This window comes from Eleutherodactylus coqui, chromosome 1 (assembly GCF_035609145.1).
Source record: "Eleutherodactylus coqui strain aEleCoq1 chromosome 1, aEleCoq1.hap1, whole genome shotgun sequence".
NCBI lineage: Eukaryota > Metazoa > Chordata > Amphibia > Anura > Eleutherodactylidae > Eleutherodactylus > Eleutherodactylus coqui.
The window spans coordinates 279,716,988-279,738,027 of record NC_089837.1 but is presented as its reverse complement, the minus strand read 5'-3'; the positions used below and the strand labels follow the sequence as shown (position 1 = coordinate 279,738,027).

Below are 21,040 nucleotides of genomic sequence, written 5' to 3'. Positions count from 1 at the left end.
GATGCTTTAACCGTTCCTCATAGGACATGATTTGCAGACCGCCCACCATCTTGGTAACTCCTCTCTGAACTTGCTCCAGTTTGTCTGTCTCTTTTAAAGTTATGCAGGTATGGAGAGAGATACGCCAATGAGATATCCAAATGCTTATAGATTTATTGCTGTCAAGGATCCAAGAGCATATAGATGCTCGTGGTGGTCACACTTTTTACCGAAACCTCGGCCAAATAGTAATTAACTTTGATTCATTCCAATTTTCTATAATTTATTCCAGGTAACTCTGTAGATATCAAGAATGTTTCATAAAATTCCACCGATTCCTTCTGGGCATGACCCTTTTAATTTCCGTGTATTTTTCTATTCTGTATAAGTGACAAAAGGAAAAAAAAAATGAAAGGGGAAAACTTTTAAAGGGGTTGTCCCGCGGCAGCAAGTGGGTCTATACACTTCTGTATGGCCATATTAATGCACTTTGTAATGTACATTGTGCATTAATTATGAGCTATACAGAAGTTATAAGAAGTTTTTCACTTACCTGCTCCGTTGCTAGCGTCCTCGTTTCCATGGAGCCCGTCTAATTTTCGGCGTCTAATGGCCAAATTAGACGCGCTTGCGCAGTCCGGGTCTTCTGCTTTTCTCAATGGGGCCGCTCGTACAGGATGCCGGCTCTGTGTAGCTCCGCCCCGTCACGTGCCGATTCCAGCCAATCAGGAGGCTGGAATCGGCAATGGACCGCACAGAAGCCCTGCGGTCCACCGAGGTAGAAGATCCCGGCGGCCATCTTCAGCAGGTAAGTAAGAAGCCACCGGAGCGCGGGGATTGAGGTAAGCGCTGTGCGGTGTTCTTTTTTAACCCCTGCATCGGGGTTGTCTCGTGCCGAACGGGGGGGGGGGGTTGAAAAAAAAACAACCCGTTTCGGCGCGGGACAACCCCTTTAAGGGTTAGGGCTTGTTCACATCTGCATTGGGTATTTCCATTTGAATTTCGTCTGGTGGTTCTATTTTTGGAGTTGAAGAATGGAAATAAAAGTTTCCCCCAGTCGTCTCCACGACAGCATCAATTGAGATTGCCTCCTCCTGATAGGACAGGAACACACTGAGAGGTTAAAAGCTCCCCCCTTCCCCACTTTCCTCAGTGTCTTTCTGTCCTGCCAGGAGGCAGGATCTCTGAGAGGGGCTGGTGGAGAAGCCAGCCGGAAGCCTACTCACGGGCGGATCGGAGGGCAGTGGGTCAGCCTGTCCTCCCTTCCCAGCCAGACGACTCCTGGGACGCCACATGGGGTGGTAACCCCCGGGCCAGGTTCCTCCCGCGGCGGCCCATGGGGGGTACAAAGCGGGAGCCTCAGTCCCCCTCCTCCTCCTCGTATAGTGACAGCGCAGCGCTCCAGGAAGCCCTTTGGCGGGGCGGGGCGTCGCGTCACGTGCCCAGCGTGGTGACGTCATCACGCTCGCATCAGGAGGGGGCGGGGCTTAGCGCAGGAGCGCGAAAATTCAAAATAAGGAACCTGAGAGAAGCCAGAAGGTGGACCAGCACTACAGGTCGCAGGGTGTCTGCAGCACCGGTACAGTAATGAGTGCTCCAGCCCCAGAGATAGCTGAAACCTCAGCGGCCGTAAGTAGCCAGTTCGGCAAAAAATACAAAATGCAAAATCCAATGTATTGTATATGGAAAAGTTGCATATCTACCCGCAAAAAATACTTCCCCCTCTTTGTTTGTCAGGGGGATAAAAAAGACATCCCCCCCCCCTCCCCCCAAGAACAAAACCCAAAAAATGCGTGGAGTGCGGGACGAGACTGCCAGCTACGTACCAGAGGCCTCTATGCAAGGCATGTGTAGCTAGGCTAGTCAAAGAGGAATCGGGGGGATTCCTGGATGACGTTAGGAAGCTGGTGAAGGAGGAGGTTCGATCAGCCCTAACATCACAGCTGGCGCCGCCAGCGAAACGCCAGAAAAAGGCGTACGTTCCCGACGAGCCTTCCGACTCCGAGAGTTCTATCGGATCAGAGCAAGAGGAACAGGCGGCCGAGGAGTCCTCAGACGATGAGGACTACAAAAGATACCTTTTCCATCAGGACGACTTAACAGAATTAAGTCAGTCAGGGCTACATTAAAAATGGAAGAGCCCAGAGAACCATGCACCCTGCAAGATGAGATATTTGGGGGACTAGGGGAGAGGCGTAAACATACCTTCCCTGTCCACAAAAACATCATTAAAATTATCCAAAAGGAGTGGAAGAAACCAGACGCAGGTTCCTTCTCCGCTAGAGGGGAAAAAAGAATGTACCCATTTGAGGAGGAAGTTTGCGCAAGCTGGGAAGAGATACCCAAGGTAGACGTCCCAGTGGCCAAAGTAGCTAGGAGGACGAGCCTGCCCTTTGAGGACGCCGCACAATTGAAAGATCCCATGGATCGCAAAGCCGAAGGCCTTCTAAAAAAATCATGGGAGGCAGCAGCAAGCATACTTAGGCCAGGGATCGCAGCCACCTGCGTGGCGCGCACCCTGGGGGTATGGCTCGAACAGCTGGAGCTACACTTAAACAATAAAACGCCAAGGGAACAGATCCTAAATTCCCTACCTATCCTGCGCATGGCAACAAATTTTCTAGCGGATGCCGCGGCCGAAACGGTTAAACTCTCGGCAAAAGCTACAGCCCGATCTAACTCAGCCAGAAGAGTACTATGGCTGATATCATGGTCAGGCGACTTGGCCTCAAAAGATAAACTATGCGCCCTCCCGTTCTACGGTCAGTTTTTGTTCGGACTGGACCTTGACAAAATCCTGGAGAAGGCGGCCGACAAAAAGAAGGGATTCCCGGAAGAAAAGCTGCAGAGAGGGAAGACCTTCTTCCGAACCCCAGGGCAACAGCCTGAGGCCTACCGAGGCAAGGGCAAGACAGGCTGCTGGAGTTACCCCAAGGGGGGCAGAGGGAGAAATATCCTCTTTAATCCCCACCAGGGGGAGCCCAAGCAGAGACCCTGGGGAACTTTGTGGACCAATGGGCCGCAATTTGCGAAGGCCCATGGATCCCAAAGATCCTACAGCAGGGATACCGGATAGAACTGGTGTCCCTCCCCAGAAGGAAATTCATCATCACAGGAGGCTCAGGGCGACAGTTACACTTACTAAGGCAAAGCGTTCGGGACCTGCAACATCTAAACGCAATATCCCCCGTACCGCAAAACGAGGAAACTCGGGGCCATTATTCCAGGCTCTTCCTAGTAAGAAAACTCTGCGGGAAACACCGCATGATAGTGAATCTGAAGCCTTTGAACACCTGTGTCAGGTACAGGAAATTCAAAATTGAGTCCATCTCTTGAACGATAAAGTTGATTCCCAAAGGGGCCTACATGGCGTCCATCGATCTGAAGGACGCTTATTTCCACGTACCGATCCACGAGGGGTCCCAAAGATACCTAAGGTTCGCAGTGGATATGGGCAAAGGAATAGAGCACCACCAATTCAGATGCCTGCCTTTCGGGATCTCCTCAGCACCCAGAATTTTTACCAAAATTATGGCAGAGGTAGCTGCCTACATGAGAAAAAAGTCGATCCTAATAATTCCCTACCTGGACGATATTTTAATAATAGCAGAGTCCAGGAAACTACTAACAAAGCGCCTAGAGATAGTACTAGAACTCCTCCAGTCTCTAGGATGGATCATAAACTGGGAAAAATCCAGCTTAGACCCCGACAGGAAGAAGACGTTTCTGGGCATAACGCTCAACTCAGAATTACAATGCTCCTGCCTGCCCGAGGAAAAAATACAAAAAATCCAAAGGCTGGTCAGATCCTTCCTACAGAAACGATCATGCACAATTCGGGAAGCCATGTCTCTCCTGGGAAGCCTAATGTCATGCATTCCCGGAGTAGCATGGGCCCAGGCTCACACCAGAGCTCTACAGGCCTCTGTCCTATCCGCATGGGACAAAAAGCAGTCCTCGCTAGGGACAAAAATGTATATCCCAAACACAGTGAAAACATCCCTGCGTTGGTGGACATTCCCAGCGAACCTGCAGGAAGGGGTTCATTGGCTACAAAACCCAGCCACGCACATCACAACGGACGCAAGCGCCTGGGGATGGGGAGCGCATGTGGGGAACCAGGTCTTCCAGGGCCCGTGGTCCCAAAGGATAAAAGAACAATCCTCCAATTACAGAGAACTACAGGCCGTATGGCAGGTCCTACAGCAGTTAGGAAACTCGCTACGGAACCAGCATATAAAGATACTGTCGGACAATACCACCACGGTCGCCCATATTCGGCACCAGGGGGGCACAAGGTCTCCTGCCCTGCAAAACATTTCGCAGAAAATCTTCCACTGGGCAGAGGGCCGGATCCTTTCGATCACGGCAACCCACTTAAAAGGGACGCTAAACCAAAAAGCGGACTTCCTCAGCAGGAGGCAGATAGACCCAGGAGAATGGTCTCTCTCCCTGGAGGCATTCAGAATCCTGACCAACCGGTGGGGGTCCCCACAACTGGACCTATTTGCAACCAGGGAGAACGCCAAAGTAGGCAATTTCTTCTCCCTCCGGCCAGGAGATCGTCCTACAGCAATAGACGCCCTAGGCCAGGACTGGGGAAAGGGGCTAGCGTACGCGTTTCCTCTGATACCGCTGATCCCCAGGGTCTTACAACATTTCAGAACCCAGGTATGCACGCTCATCCTGGTGACCCCCTTCTGGCCCAAGAGAAGTTGGTTCGGTCTTCTGACAACATTGAGTGTCCAGGACCTAGTCACCTTTCTGACCTGGACAGATCTACTATCACAGGGGCCACTGAACCACCTGGGCTTAGACAGACTCCACTTAACAGCATGGCTCTTGAGGAATCCTCACTAAGGGGGAAGGGATTCTCACAAAGAGTGGTAGAAACGTTAATGTCCAGCAGAAAAAAGACGTCCCACCTTATCTACCAGAAGGTTTGGAGAAGGTTCTCCTCATGGAGACAGGAAAGGGATTCCGGGGCTTCTATCCCGACCATCCCTTTGATCTTAGAATTCTTGCAGGAGAGCCTACAGATGGGCCTCTCTCCAAGTACCCTGAAGGTCCAGGTCGCAGCCCTTAGCGCCATATGCGACACAAAGTTCGCGGACAATAGATGGGTCAACAGGTTCTTGACAGCAGCAGCTAGATTACGACCTAGACCCATAAAACTTGTTCCAGACTGGAACCTTAATTGGGTTCTAAGGGCCATGTCAGTGGAACCATTCGAGCCGATCGAAGCACTACCGATAAAAATGCTTACGATCAAGACCGTTTTTCTAGTAGCCATCACGCCTGCAAGGAGGGTTAGCGAGCTGCAGGCCCTGTCCATTCGCCACCCATTTCTAAAAATCTCGGATTCCAAATTAATATTTAAAACGGACCCATGCCAAAGGTGGTATCACATTTTCATAGGTCCGAGGACGTAATAATTCCCTCATTTTTTTAGCAAACCAAAAAACGAGGAAGAAAAAATCCTAAGCTGCCTGGTCGTCAGAAGAGCAGTCCTAGGCTACATAGATGCGACAAGCCACTGGAGACAGGACGACAACCTGTTCATCCAGTTCAGTGGCCCAAATAAAGGGAACAAAGCGGCAAAAAACTCCATAGCCAGGTGGATCCGCCTGGCCATCAGAGTCCTATAAGGCCCTCGGGAAGGAAATCCCCTTAGCTCTTAAAGCCCATTCTACAAGGGCAGTAGCATCCTCATGGGCCGAACATAGCTCAGCCTCGGTCGAGCAGATATGCAAGGCCGCAGTCTGGAAAAAAAACCCACACGTTCATTAAACATTATAGGGTAAAAGTGCAGCAGGACGAGGACATGGCCTTCGGCCGCAAAGTCCTCTCGGCAGCAATCCCACCCTAATAAACTTTAGTTGGTACGTCTCAATTGGTGCTGTCGTGGAGACGACTGGGGGAAAAAATGGATTATACCTACCTGATGATCAGGTTTCCAGGAGTCTCCACGACAGCACCCGTACCTTCCCCCCCCCCCCCCCCCCCTAAATTGATAGAAAAGAAATTATAGAATATAATATAAAAAATAAATAAATAAATATATAATATAATATAATTTTATAATCAACAAAAAAACCCCGGTTAAGGGAAGAAATTTAAGTGGAGCTCCTACCCCGGCAATTCGTTAGAATCCACTGAGGAAAGTGGGGAAGGGGGGGAGCTTTTAACCTCTCAGTGTGTTCCTGTCCTATCAGGAGGAGGCAATCTCAATTGGTGCTGTCGTGGAGACTCCTGGAAACCTGATTATCAGGTAGGTATAATCCATCTTTTCCCTTTCTTCCCCTGCCATTGAGTTCCATGGATTTTCAAAAATAAAACGGAATGCTTTCCATTTGATTCTGTTATGTCTCTTTAATTCTAGATTTAAGCGTTCTGCTGATTCAATTCAGGATCCCTGTCACCTGCTTTGGATGTACAGCAGCGCCAATTACCTGCTATTTTCTTCCAGATTTGCCAGGCAGAAGCCTGTCCAGAAGAGAGGGCTGCAGCTTTTAGATGCTTGTCAGTTGTCTGCCCCTTTCCCCTGTCTAGATTTAGCCCTGATGACACCAGGTTCTGGGGGACTAGCTATATATGTTCTTTTAAGTAGCAGTGGTCTCTATAGCTGTTCACTTTTAAAGGGGTTGGCCAGTTGCAAACTATTGATGGTCTATTTTTGGGATATGTTATCATTAAAGGGGTTGTCTCGCGAAAGCAAGTGGGGTTCAGCACTTCTGTATGGCCATATAAATGCACTTTGTAATATACATCGTGCATTAAATATGAGCCATACAGAAGTTATTCACTTACCTTCCCTGCGCTGGCGTCCCCGTCTCCATGGCTCCGTCTAACTTCAGCATCTAATCGCCCGATTAGACGCACTTGCGCAGAAGGGTCTTCTGCCTTCGGCTCGGTCTGGCACGAGCTGTGTTCTGGCTCCGCCCCTTCTACGCATCATCACGTAGCTCCGCCCTGTCACGTGTGGCGATTCCAGCCAATCAGGACTTTTTAGCATTTTCCCACCCAAAAAAGCGCAATAAAAGTGATCAAAAAAGCCATATGTACCCCAAAATGGTACCAATAAAAACTACACTCGTCTCGCAAAAAGAAAGCCCTCAGAGAGCTCCGTCCATGGAAAAATAAAAAAGTTATAGGACTTTGAATGCAGCAATTTAGAATTTAAAAAAGATTTCTAAAAAAAAAAAAAGGGTTTTTTATTGCGTAAAAGTGAAAAGACCTAAGAAATATAAAAAATTTCGTATCATTGTAATCGTACCGACCCTCCACAGAAAAAATGTATTGTCATTTATGCTGCATGATTAACGCTGTTAAAAAAAAATCTATGGCAAAATTGATGCGTTTTCTCTCCCTATCATGAAAAAGTTACTAAAAATGGCACCAATAAAAACTAAAGTTCGTCACGCAAAAAGCAAGCGCTTATACGGCCGTGTCAACGGAGAAAAAAAAAGTGATGGCTTTTAAAAAATAAAGATAAAAATCTGCCAAAAATCGTTGCGTCCTTAAAGGGGTTGTCCCGAGCCAAAACCTCAAAATTTTCAATTAGCCCATTCCCCCTGTCACCCCCCGGCATAAAGCAGCCCTTTAAAGCAGTTATAAACCGCTTCCTACTTACTGTTTAGAAGAAATAATAACTTATAAAGTTCTTCATCTAAGATGGCGCCTGTGATGTCCCAGGGTGCGTTCCACGGTGCACCGCGCTTCCAGGAGGCTTTCATGCGCGCTCCCGAGACGCCGGTCACGTGAGCAGATGACTGACTTCATCGGTGGAGGCGTGCACTTGTAATGAATGAAACGCCGATCCAGCCACCCCATTGGCTGGTCGACAGAACGCATCACAGCGGGAGGTGGAGTCTGCCGGAGAATACAGCAAACAGCTGTTTCTCCCTTCTCTTGACCACACAGACGAGCTGTATCGCGCGGGCACGCTGGAGCGGCTCGTTGACAGCGGGGAGAGTACAGACTGCACAAGCGCGTCTAAAACTGCTGAGGAAGAAATTAGACGGCACCATGGCGACGGGGACGCAGAGACAGCGCGAGGACGGAGACAAGTGAGTGAATAACTTCTGTATGGCTCATATTTAATGCACGATGTATATTATAAAGTGCATTAATATGGCCATACAGAAGTGTATAACCCCACTTGCTTTCTCGGGACAACCCCTTTAAGCCCAAAATAGGCCATGTCCTTAAGGGGTTAAAAAAAGAATTGTTTACATGCAGTGTTTATGGGTCCTGAAATGCAATGATGCAAATATGTGATCCAGGAAATCTGAGCTGTGTGACCCAATACAGAGTGCTGTTAATGAAGAGGTTACTAAACATTTCTTCTACCCCAAAAACAAAACCACACATTTTATTATTTTTCTTTTTCTTCATTCTGTCATTTTATTTTTTTGTGAAATAGAGCTTTGGGTTTTCCAGACAGTGTGATTTGTTGGGGAGACAGCATGATGACCTAAATATCGTGTATCACAGTGTTAGACAGTGTCGGATGACAGATACGTACATGTTGCTGAGATTTGTAACCTCTGGAAAGACAAAAGGCAGTAGTCCAGAAAATCCTTGTCATTTTCTTGCATTTTTTTTTTAAACCACAGTAGTCCGCACACACATCCAGTGTTGTTTACAGTGGGCGTGTGTGGTCAGAACATCAGAGAATTCTAAAAACGGTTTGCAAAAATCCAGTAGTTTTTTCAGATAACTCCAAAAGTTCACTTTTATTAAGTTGTGTTTATACTGTGTTAAAGGGAATCTGTCGCCACCTGGTTTCACACGGGCAAATTCCTATTACGCTCATGTATATGAATTGCATATTCCACAAGCGGAGGAAAGATCGCAGCATGCTGTATTTTGCTGCAGACTTTACATGAACAGCCTCAGTTGAAGTGAATAGAGGCTGTCAGACTCGCAACCCATACGCAATTAACCTTGCCTATGGGCCATGGGTACCCATGTTATTGTTAAGCAACGGCGTGGGCAATACAAATATTGGTGGGTAGGGGGGTGGAACTGTACTGCACATGACCAATCGTGAGCTGGTCATAAAGAAACCACAAGTATGCAGTGTTGTCTGCTGGGCTCACAGCTGGAATCTGCTGCGGGCCTCCTGCCCTTGGAATCTGACACTCTTCTCTCTGAGCGTAGCATTAGGTAGTGACTGGCACGCTGATTGTACCTGTCTGTCTGGTGTAACTGTGAAGACATTTCATCAGTCACTGCACAGAGGACTACAGGAAGTATTTCTGGGTATCCATGAGCTGCAGACTAGCCCGCGACCTGATTGAAAGCTGTCTGTGCCCAGTAAGCAGAGTGCGTCTGTTTACAAGGCTGCATTCAGTCTGGTGACCGGACATCACAGGCTGCAGTGACCGATCACAGACCTACCTCAGTTAACCACTGAGCTCTGACTGGCTGCAGCAACCTGTGAGGTTTCCTTCACATACTGGTTCTCTTCTGTGCACACTTCCATGGCTTCTCAGCCAATGTCTGCTGATCTCGTTTTCCTTCCAGCAGCTAAGGTATGTCCACCATCTGTAACTATAACTTGTGCTTAGTTTGATTAAAGCCTTTACTGTTTTAGAATGTCCACTTCATGGCGTCTGTGTAAGGCCCAAGTCCAGAGTAGTATCCTGCCAATAAGAGCAGTACTACAGCTTGGGCATTGGCGGCACAGAGGGGATGATGCATAATTCACTGCTGCTGTGCGATTTGGCTGCTGGGACAAAGAGGCTGAGGAGGACTTGGATGAGCCCCTGGATAAAAAACTATCCAGGCATGTAGTTGCACTTCCGGAGCTTTTCTCCTCTCAATAGCTGCCATGTATCTACAGCACTGCAGAGTGAAGTATGGAATCACTGGGATCTCCATGACGGTGATATTCCCACCTTAGACCCATCTTATGACTTATCCCTGTGGATATGCCATAAATGTCTGATAGATGCAGGTCCCAGCTCTCCATGTACCCTCATATGGTGAGATGGAGGTCTGTGGTTACCTAGGTTTTGTAAAAAAAAAAAAAAAAAACACAGGTACTTGACAGTTTTAGGGCTCATGGCCATGGTCGTGACTGACTCCGCCAGTGGAATATCGCAATGTCAGTTGTCTGTATCACTTAAGCGTGAGCTTAGATCTATTTCTTTTTTTTAGGTCTGTGCTTTGCATTAAAAACACTAGGGGCCTGCGTTCTCAAAATAGTTGTGTATCCCAGAGGTACAGGAAAATTTATGACAAACCCTTATTGGGCTGTTGTCTGCTTACAGGGAAAATGGCTGAATTGAAGGTTCTATTCACACTAGTGGCATGGCATTCATCCATAATGGAGCCATGAGGGGTTAGACGGATTTGTTTTTAAATAGATCTCAAGAAATCCTTAAAATCAAATCCATTGACTTGTAATGTGGTCTGTGAGGTTTCAGTTGGGATTCCTCTATTTTTGCTAATAGTAATACTGCTTACTACTCTATTCTTTTATCAAAAAGCTTGCCTATTTTGTATGTGTATCGCCTATAGGTGTATCATGAACAGTATATATCCATGTTTAGTTAAATAACACCTTTTTTGTTGTCCACCCTTTTTCTTTTTTCAGTTACCGTTGCGAAGGTTATTCCCAAATTTGATGAAGGTGTAATTGATGACGATGATGTAATATTAGGAAGCTTAAAGAAAAACGCAGTGTCCTACCTGTCTGATACAGATAAAAAGTACTTTGGGAAAGCTACATCTCGGAAAGACTTAAAAACACAGTTAGGAGAGGACTCCTTCTCTGAAGTTTCCGGTGAGTTTGTTGGGCAGGGTTTTAAAATTATTTTGCATATATTGTGAGATCTAATCAAAGTTCAAATTTATGCTGCCTTTTTTTCCTAATGGTTCACAAAACCTCAATTTCCCCTCTTTGGGGTATAATCTATCAGGAATAGAAATCAATAAAAAAATCCAATACATTCATCTTGCAGGTTCCAGTATTAGAGCCCATTTACACGCAAAGATAATTGTTCAAAAGATAGGTTTTGAGCGATTGTTTTGCATAAACTGGTAACGGACACTTATGTCCAATAGCATCTTATCACCTTTATTTGCATGTAAATGAGCCTCCCAGAGCTGTATGTAGAGAACAGCAGGTGGTCCGTTTTCTACATTCAGCTTCTTTGTTCTGCCAAGGGCTTTCTGATTAATACAATGTAAACAGCAGTCCCGTGGAGAATACAGCACTGTAGACAGCAAACGCAGCATGCGGTCTTTATCTTCTCTCCGGCTGAATGGTGGATTTGTATGCTCACCTAAAAATCATCGTTCAGCTGAAGAGTGAAAGATGGGAGCATTTACACACAACGATTATCGCTCAAACTATGGCTTTTGAGTGAATTTTGAGCGATAATCGTTGCGTGTAAATGTGCCTTTAGTAATGTTTCCAAAATCAGTAATTGCACAATTAAACTTAGCTATCGACTAGATCATATTGACAAAATATAAATACCACTCAATTCCTGTAAAAATAGAGACGCACTAACAACCTCGTTAAATGCACTGCCAATAGTAGCATGAATCACTACTATAAAATAGGTATTGGCTGAACAATAGAGCAGACTCAGTAATACAAATGTCATGCAGACCAAGTATGATCCCGTTGGGTTACACAGACTAAGTAGGTAAATTTAGTTATGTAGCGCCGGTAATACCTCTACTCAATGCTTCTGCAAGATTGGAGTCACGCAGTTTAATACCATGAGAAGGATAGGCGAGTTTTACCGTTCTTCAGGGTTCTCACTCTGGCCTATACCCTTTTCCTGTATGGGGAAGGAACTTGCAACTACAGATGACCTCTCCAGGTGCTACAGATGCTTCAGTCGAACAAACTTCTATTCGTCACATTTTGGAAGACGTGCCTGAGACAGTAATGCTGGCCTGTTCTGTTCATGGTATTAATCTGCAAGATTTCAATCTTACAGTCCTGTCGTGGTGAGTTATGGCCCTTTTACAAGGACGGACAGTCTTTGAAACGACTGCATGAGCGCTGACATCACCACTGAGGTCATCAATGCTCGTGCAGAGCATTTACACAGAAAGATTTGCTGCTGAATTGTGGGTTTCTCGTTCGCTTGTTGCTCAGCACTTCACCTCCTTTGTGGAGTGCTGAGCAGGGAGCGTTTGCATAGGATGAGAAGCCAGCAAGCCAACAAGGTTTTTTTTTTTTTAAGCTGACGGAAAAGTACACGAACAACAAGTGATCGATTTTTGTGCATCTACACTGAACAATTATCGCTCAAATTCATTGACCGATAAGTTACGTGTAAATGGGCCTTTACACTATTAGTGCTATATAACTAAGCTGTTTACTTATGTTACCAGTGTAATCTAAAGGCCCATTTACACAAAAAGATTGCTCAAAATTCGTTCAAAAGATAGAGATTGACCATTTTAGCGATCGTTTTGCATAAGCTGCTTATTACCTTCATTTGCATGTACATGAGCCTCCGGGAGCTGTATGCAGAGAATAACAGTTGGTCTGTACTCTGCATACAGCTCCTTTGTTCTGCCGCGGGGCTGCAAGCTGAATACAATGCAATCGGAGCATCGTTCGGCTGAAAAGTAAATGATGGTAACTCTTACATGCAATGATAATCACTCAAGACAATTTTTTGAGCGATAATTGTTGCATGTAAATGGACCTAAATGGGGTCATGGCACGCGGACTCCACATTTGCATTACTGATCAAGAGTCTGCAAACCTGCTGTACTGTTTTTAGCAAACTCCTGCATAGTGTGATTTTGAACATCCATTGCATTTATCTTGTGCTATAACTGGAGATCTGCTGCACCATATCTTATATTCCCAAGAGGTGTGTCAGTGTATTACTTTATTGTTATATTGAGAGACCTATCCATCAGTGCCTGAGGTAGAGGGGAGTGTGACAACACAAATGTGTATGCTGCAGGCTTTTAAATGGAGGTTTTACAAAACTGCTGAATGGATCGGTATAAGTCACTGAAATCATTGTGGCTGTCACTGTACTGTGCTGTCCACAGTCCAGGCAGCATAACAGAACTGACAGGTTCCCTCTTAAGCCTGGTTTCTCTAAGATTTGGCATTTTCAGAGTAAAAAATGTTTTGTTTTTTTTTGTTTTTTTTAAAATTAATCATGCCTTTTTATTTAACAAACCTTCAGTGTCAATATTTTTTGCATTGATTTTAGATGACTTATCACAGGAGGATGGGTATGATGGTGCTGAAAACATATTAAGAAATGTTGAAGATGATATGACAGATGAAGAAGAGGTTAACTCAGAGGAAGAAGAGGAGGAGGAGGAGGAGGAGGAGGATGATGGTGATGGTCTTTACAGCGCACAACAGGATACTGATGAAAGTGAAACTAGAGGCCAAAATGACATAAAGGGGTCAGAATTTCAAGATGACACTGTACAGACATTTTCTAAAGAGAAGGTGTCTGCAGATGTTGCCAAGGGACAAGGAATTAAGAACCAAACAGGTAAGCCATCATTTTATAGCAAAATTGCGTCAATAAATTTGTTCTTTTCTGAAGTAGTAATGTATAGTTTTGATCCATCTAACCAAACTATATTTATAGAGCATTCACTTCAGGGTTGGGTATGGTTAAAGTATTTTTATTGATGCACCTAAAAACCTCCAGTTTCTAATGCAGACTTAAAGCATTCAGAATAAGCTGTCGTGTGTATGTACATGAGGTATAACACTATTTCAGGCCATTATATAACTTTTTATATCCTCAATTTTTCACCAGTTTTCTGTAGCTCTAATTTTTAGCTCTCGAGTTAGTGGAAAGGAACTAGCTGCTATGTTGTCACCAATACAGTGTATATGGAGGAAAAGACATTGTGCTCCCTAAATCTTGTAACACATGCACCTCAAGACCTACATCATTGAGGAATGTAGAGAAGTTCTGAGCAGTGTAGATGTGATTTCACATATCATTTTGTTGCAGTAACATCTGTATGAGCCTGTTTCTGTCTCCCTCTTCATCTCCCCTCTTCATAGACTTCTATAGTCAGATTGATACAACACCCACCTCCACTACACGTGTTCTGTCTTGTTTGTTACTAGAGACAGGCTTCACTTGCTTACAGGTAATGGACAGAAAATTAGAAGGAAGGGAGACCCCAGTGGCCAGCATTTTAGAGGATTTTTTTCTGCTCAAAAATGTAATTTTATATGAAGTGATTTGTGCTTGTATTATGATTGTAAAAGTGATAACTAGCAAAAGTAATCTCAATGGAGCTGTTGTAGGAGGTAGGTTTCTGCTGGCACAATGGGCCACTAACCCATATAATCTGCTGCAGATTTGAGTCATTACTAGAGATGAGCGAGTATACTCACTAAGGCTAACTACTCGAGCGAGTAGTGCCTTAGCCGAGTATCTCCCCGCTCGTCTCTAAAGATTCGGGAGCGGCGGGGGAGAGCGGGGAGGAACGGAGGGGAGATCCCTCTCTCCCTCTTTCTCCTCCCTCCCCCCCTGCTCACCACCACAACTCACCTGTCACCCGCGTCGGCAGCCGAATCTTTACAAACAAGCGGAGGATACTCAGCTAAGGCACTACTCGCTCGAGTAGTTAGCCTTAGCGCGTATACTCGCTCATCTCTAGTCATTACAGATTTTTAAATTTACAGCATACTCTTGATGCAGCTGGGTTTTTCCACTGTAAAAGTGGCCTTTATGCATTATCATTTTTTTTTTTTTTTTTTTCTCCCAAACCTAGATCACCCTGGTGTAATACCATAATAAAAGATATTCTCCCCTTCCCGCCTTTCCACCAGTGCCCGCTTCCTACTGATCTTCACTTACTGCTGCTGGAAGTCAGAAGAGTCCATCAGGGCTATGTTACCGTTACAACAAGGGCGTACCTAAAGGCTCATAGGTCCAGGTGCAAAAGTTCAGCTCGGGGCATCTGCATGGAAACTAGTATAGTTAGCTCTCAGCGGGGACGCTGCAGGAGATTTCTGTCCTCGCGCTCCCCCACACCTCTCCATTGACATAACATAGCGGCCGTTCAGTACTGAATGGCCGCTATTTACACTGAACGATCAGCTCATCGTTCAATGTAAATAGCGGACGTTCACTACTGAATGGCCACAGCGTTATGTCAATGGAAAGGGGTGGAGGAGTGAGACGAGAGAAATCTCCTGCAGCTTCCCTGCCCCCCTGCTGGCCGCTCTGTAAGCGAGCCAGCACTACTAGCTCTCGTGCAGGAGCACGGGAGAGAGGACACACAGGAACGAGTGTCGGGCATTCTTTTCCCGACTTTCGTCCTGTCTAAATGGACCCTTAGGCCACTCTTTCACACACACCACTTTTTACCGCTATTAGCGCTGTACACTGCTCCCATTGATTTTAATGCGATTACTAAGAGCTCGGAAGCGGTGTTTCTAACGCTGCAACTTTCAAGAGCAGTCTGTTCTATTTTTGCGTTTTCTCATGTTTTTTAACGCACCTCACCCATCACAGTGATGTGGTGCATTAAAAGTGCTTTTAAACACTGCTCTTGCGTTCAAAAATGCTGCTCAAAATTGCAGTAAAAAAAAGACTATTTCGAGTTGCGTTTTCTGAGGGTGGCCTTAGGGTATGTTCATGTTTTTGATTATGTACAGTATATACACAGATGTATAACTTATACCAGAGATGGATAGAGGGAGAGATTATAATACTTGCCACTGCCTCCGGTCTCCTACGCTCCCCGACACTGTCGGTGCACTGCCACCCGTACCAATCTTGTAGCCGGCAGTGCACTGATAGACTGCACTTGTGACCCATCACAACTGCAGTCTCAGTGGGAGGAGCGCGCGCCCAGGGAGTCTGTAGCCTGGAATTGGCTGCTGGTTTCCCTGGTAGCGGCCCTCCCCGTCTTGAGTGTAGGCGCGCAGGCTGCGGCAGTCAGACTGTCGCTGATAGGTGGCCTGTGGGCCGCAGGGGACCCGTGGGCCCGCCATTTGCTAAGTGGGGCCCAGTCACCATTGCAACCCCTCATGGTACGCTAGTGTTGGCCGCACACACAAGGGGGTCACAGGAATGCCTCCACAACAAAGTCACACTTCTGTGGCTGCCCGGTCGCCAGATTTATCAACAATAGAACATGTATGGGACCATCTGGGATGCCAACTCCCACAGCCTATCAGTTTGCATGATCTAGAGGCTCAGTTACAGCAAATGTGGACACGTGATAGCATATGCAACCTGTATGCCTCCATTGCCCCCCTGTATCACATCTAGTATCCAAGCTAGAGGTGGCGCAGCAGAGTACTAGAGCCTGCATGCCCACCCGTATCACATCTTTCTCGTCCGTATCATTGGGGGCCACAGCCTAGACCATGGGATATAGCCACTGCCCTAGGAGGCGACACTAAGCAAAAAAAGTGTTAGCTCCTCCCCGCTGGCTATATCCCCCCCCCCTGCAGGCACTCAGCTAATTAGTCTTTAGCTTAGTGTCTGCTAGGAGGCAGACGTAGGAAAAGCTATTCGCGGGAATCCGGGGAGTCGGGGCTTTTCCCTGGCTTTACTGGCCTCCCGGGGGAGACGCAGGCAGGGGGTGTCTCCACCACTACTGCGGCGTCTCACCCAGAGAAGAAAAAGGGGCCCGACCATGCAATGCGCATCCGAGTCGGTTACCCGCCAGCCATAGGGCTCCCCCTCCCTGGAGTAGCGCACTGTCTGACGGTGACGCGTAGGGGGCAGCACTGCTGGAGCTGTCGACGTGTGGACAGGCTGTGGCCCCCAGAACAATACCCTGTTGGGACTAAGCGAGGGCGGCATTCCACCTGGGACCCCACATGAGAGCACCAGAAAATAATCACTCGGGACTCCCTCCTCGCAGCGGCGGCAGCGGCAACAAGACGCAGGTTACCTGGGATACGCGGCATCACAACTCTCGGACGGCAGAGAAGCAGCAGCGGCGGCAGTTTCTCCCTTGGCAGGGATAGAAGCGGAGCGGGGCAGGGCAGGGCAGGACGCCGGGGCGCCGGCCGGCAAGCCACTTCCGGGCGCGGCGCTCCGGGGGGCGGAGCGCCGTCGTCACGGCCGGAAGACGTCACTTCCGGGTCACGGGGACGCTTCCCGGCCAGGCCACGCCCCCTCCGAGCGCGGCAAGCTTAAAAAGGGCAGCCAGGAAAAAGAATGGCCGCTCTCTGCAGCACAGCGTGTCAGCTTGCCTACACGCACGCCGGAGCCTGGCACTGTGCAGCTCCCCGAGCCCGCAGCAGCAGTCCTCCTGAGCGGCAGCCCTCCTGAGCAGCAGCCCTCCTGAGCGGCAGCCCGCCTGAGCGGCAGCCCGCCTGAGGGGCAGCAGCGCTTCTGAGCAGCAGCCGTCCAGCCATCCGGCTCTGCAGTGTCCCTCTGCTGTGGAGAAGCATCCGGACAGCAGCAGCACCTCCTGTCTCGGGCACCAGCAGCAGTGACAACGCCGCAGCAAGTCCCTGCCACAACGCCTGCCGGGTCACCAACGCTACGAGGTCGTGTGTGTGTACCCGCGTCGACTCCCGACAACATTCAAACGTCAGGACCAGAGGCTCCAGCTGGACCGGGGGAACCGCACAAACAGCTGCCAGACCGGGTAAGCCTTGCCCAAGGCGGCACTTTGCGGTGTTCTCCCCTCGCCCTCCCCTCCCCCCCCTGCAGGCATTCCTGTAAACGGTACCCACCAGTTGCAAATTGTGTTGTGTTACCATGTCTGACCCCAGATCAGAGGGTTCCAGCCCGGCCAAGGGGAGGGTGAAGCACTACGCTTGCTCTACATGCAGCGTTAAATTTGCGTACGGTCAAACCGACCCCCGCTGCGCGGGATGCACCACGGCACGCGCTCCCCCAGGGACTCCGGTGCCCCCCGCCGCCCCTGTGGAGCCAGGGCCCGAGCCCCAATGGGCAAGGTCCCTGGCTGCTGCCGTTTCCGGCCTGGCCTCATCCTCTGCGGCAATTTTACGCCGGTTAGAGCTTAGCTCCGACGCGTCCTCCTCGGAATACGCACAAGGGAGGACACGCAAGAGGAGGAGGTCCCGCAGTAGCGAGGACTCCCCCCGGAGGTCACGGCGCACCAGGAGGCCAGGTAGGTCCCCCAGGTCCAGGCGGTCCGGGGACTCTCGCGGCTCCCACGGCTCCAGAGAATCTGTGCATACGTATCATAGATCACGGCACTCGTCGCGATCCCGATATTCTACAAGACAGGCCCGGGCTCACCATGAGTCCCCACGAGCGTCGTGCTCTCGGGCATCCCATGACACGGCACAAACGGCAGGTGAGGGCAGTGGGTCGGAAGACTACGACCGCTCTGATGCCTCGTCAATGTCTGAACTAGACGAAGAGCAAGTGTCACGCCTAGCCAGCCTAATGGACAGCCTGGTGATATCCGTAAGGGAAACCCTCCAGGTTACGGAAGAAACAGTAGAAACGGCCCCGTCCACGGTGTCGTTTAGACGACAGAGGAAATCACGACAGGTCTTTCCGGACCACCCGGATTTCTCGGAAGCCCTTAACAAGGAGTGGCAGAACCCGGATAAAAAATTCAGGCAACCCGGGAAGACTTGGGAAATTACTTACCCGTTCCCAGGGGGCTTGAAAAAGAATTGGGCGGTACCTCCAGTAGTCGACCCACCCGTGTCACGACTAGCTAAGAGCACGGCATTGCCAACAGCCGAAGTAGCGACGCTAGCGAACCCGCAAGACAGGAAGCTGGACACCTTGGCAAAAACAGTGTTTCAAGCCACAGGCACAGCCTTGCAACCGATATTTGCGGCTGCATGGGTCAGTAAGGCGTCCACAGCCTGGGCCAAACAATTACGGAAAGACATCATAGCAGGCGCTCCACCAAGCGAGTTGCTCGAGCTGACAGATAATATCATACAGGCAAATAAGTTTGTATGCACAGCTCAGCTTGACGCAGCCAAATTTGTGGCCCGGGCGTCCGCCGCATCGGTAGCGACAAGGAGAACACTCTGGCTGAAGAGCTGGTCAGCGGATACAGCGTCCAAAATAGCGCTAACGAAATTGCCGTTTGAAGGAGACAGACTATTCGGCCCCAAACTGGATGTCATGATAAAGGATGCCACAGGCGGCAAGAGCACGTCACTACCGCAAATGGCGGCAAGGAAGGAGAAGGCCCCATTAAGAAAGAAGCCGTTCTTTAGGCCCTTTCGGCGCTTTCCATCCCGCCCAGGGGCGGGCCAGTGGTCCCACTCTACGAGAACCCCTGCAGAGTCAAAGAGGGGCCCCTCATTTAAAACAAAACAGACGTGGCGACCACGACCCGGAACATCGAAAATGGCGGGACCAAAAAACGTGGCATGAGGCACTGCCCCCACCCAGTGTCACCAGGGTGGGGGGCAGACTCTCCCAATTTTGGGAGACATGGGGGAGGCGCGTGAACGACAAGTGGGTACAGGAGATTGTGACATCCGGGTACTCAATCGAATTCACAACCCTCCCACGGAATTTTTTCTGCAAGTCCAGAGTGCCGTCCTCTCCGGAAGGGGTAGCCAACTTACAACAAGCAGTACAGAACCTACTAGCACAAGGGGTTGTGAAACCAGTGCCAGGAGCCCAGGAGAGGCAGGGGTTCTACTCGAACCTTTTCCTAGTACCCAAAAAGGATGGCAGAGTGAGACCGGTCCTGGACTTAAGGAGATTGAATCGATTCGTCAGGACAAAACATTTCCGGATGGAGTCAGTCAAGTCCGTGATAACGTCCATGCAGCCGGGGGAATTTCTGTCCTCGATAGATATCAAGGACGCCTACCTTCATATCCCAATCCGGGAAACACATCAGAAATTCCTCCGCTTCGAAACACAGGGAAGGCACTTTCAGTTTACGGCGCTGCCATTCGGCCTGTCTACGTCACCAAGAGTTTTCACGAAGGTACTAGCGGCAGTGATGGCGTTAGTTCATGCGGAAGGTATAGAAGCTATTCCATACCTAGACGACATACTAATAAAAGCACCATCGTTGGACGACAACGTCAGGAGCCTGAACGTCACGATAAAAACCCTACAAGAATTCGGCTGGATAGTGAACCACGAAAAGTCATGCCTAAAACCAACACAACGTTTGCAATTTCTGGGCATGATATTCGACACCAGCCTCCACCGGATCCGGCTACCTCAAGCAAAGGCACACAAGCTCCGGCAGGGCGTCCGGTCCCTAAGGCAGGGGAAACCACTGACCATCAGATACTGCATGGCTATCCTGGGCCAGATGGTGGCAGCATTCGAGGCAATCCCTTTCGCTCAGTTCCGATCAAGGATGTTACAACACCTGATACTGTCACGCTGGGATGGGTCCCGGCTGACCCTGGAACGGCAGATCCAGATAACCCCTCAGGTCCGGGGGTCACTGAAATGGTGGCTGAGACCTGGCAGACTGCAGGCAGGGCGACCGTTGGGCCCCAGGCAATGGACAGTAGTGACGACGGACGCCAGCCTTTCGGGTTGGGGCGGAACACTGAGGGACCAATCGGTTCAGGGAGAGTGGTCACAAAGAGAGGCAAGGCTTCACATAAACATTCTAGAACTGCGAGCTATCTACCGGACGCTCCAACACTTCGGGCCCAGTCTCAAGAGAAAAAGCGTACGCATTCAGACGGACAACACCACAGCGGTGGCCTATATCAACCGGCAAGGTGGGACACGGAGCTCGTCGGTAATGAGCGAGGTGGCAGCCATACTGACATGGGCAGAGAGGCATCTAAGCTCAATATCCGCGGTGTACATCCCCGGAGTAGAAAACTGGATGGCGGATTACCTAAGCCGGGAAAGGATAGATCCCGGCGAATGGGGCCTGCATCCAGAAATTTTTCAGACGATATGCCGGAAATGGGGCACACCAGATGTGGACCTCATGGCGTCACGGTTGAACTGCAAGATACACCCATTTGTGTCCCGAGCCCGGGACCCACAGGCAGCAGCAACCGATGCCCTGACAATTCCGTGGAGGGAGTACAAACTCCTATACGTATTCCCGCCAATCCCGCTCATACCGAGGATCCTGGGAAAAATCAAGCAGGAAGGGCGACCGGCGATATTGGTAGCAC

General features: G+C 48.9%; 1 protein-coding gene across 1 annotated transcript in view; it reads left to right on the top strand.

The window, feature by feature from the left end:
• The window catches only part of AATF (apoptosis antagonizing transcription factor), a 177,226-nt gene that overhangs the window by 5,699 nt on the left and 150,487 nt on the right, over positions 1-21,040 (top strand). Inside the window, exons 2-3 of the mRNA XM_066609243.1 lie at positions 10,586-10,774; positions 13,191-13,484. Of these exons, the coding sequence (XP_066465340.1) occupies positions 10,586-10,774; positions 13,191-13,484 (483 nt within the window). The remainder of the gene's footprint in view (positions 1-10,585; positions 10,775-13,190; positions 13,485-21,040) is intronic.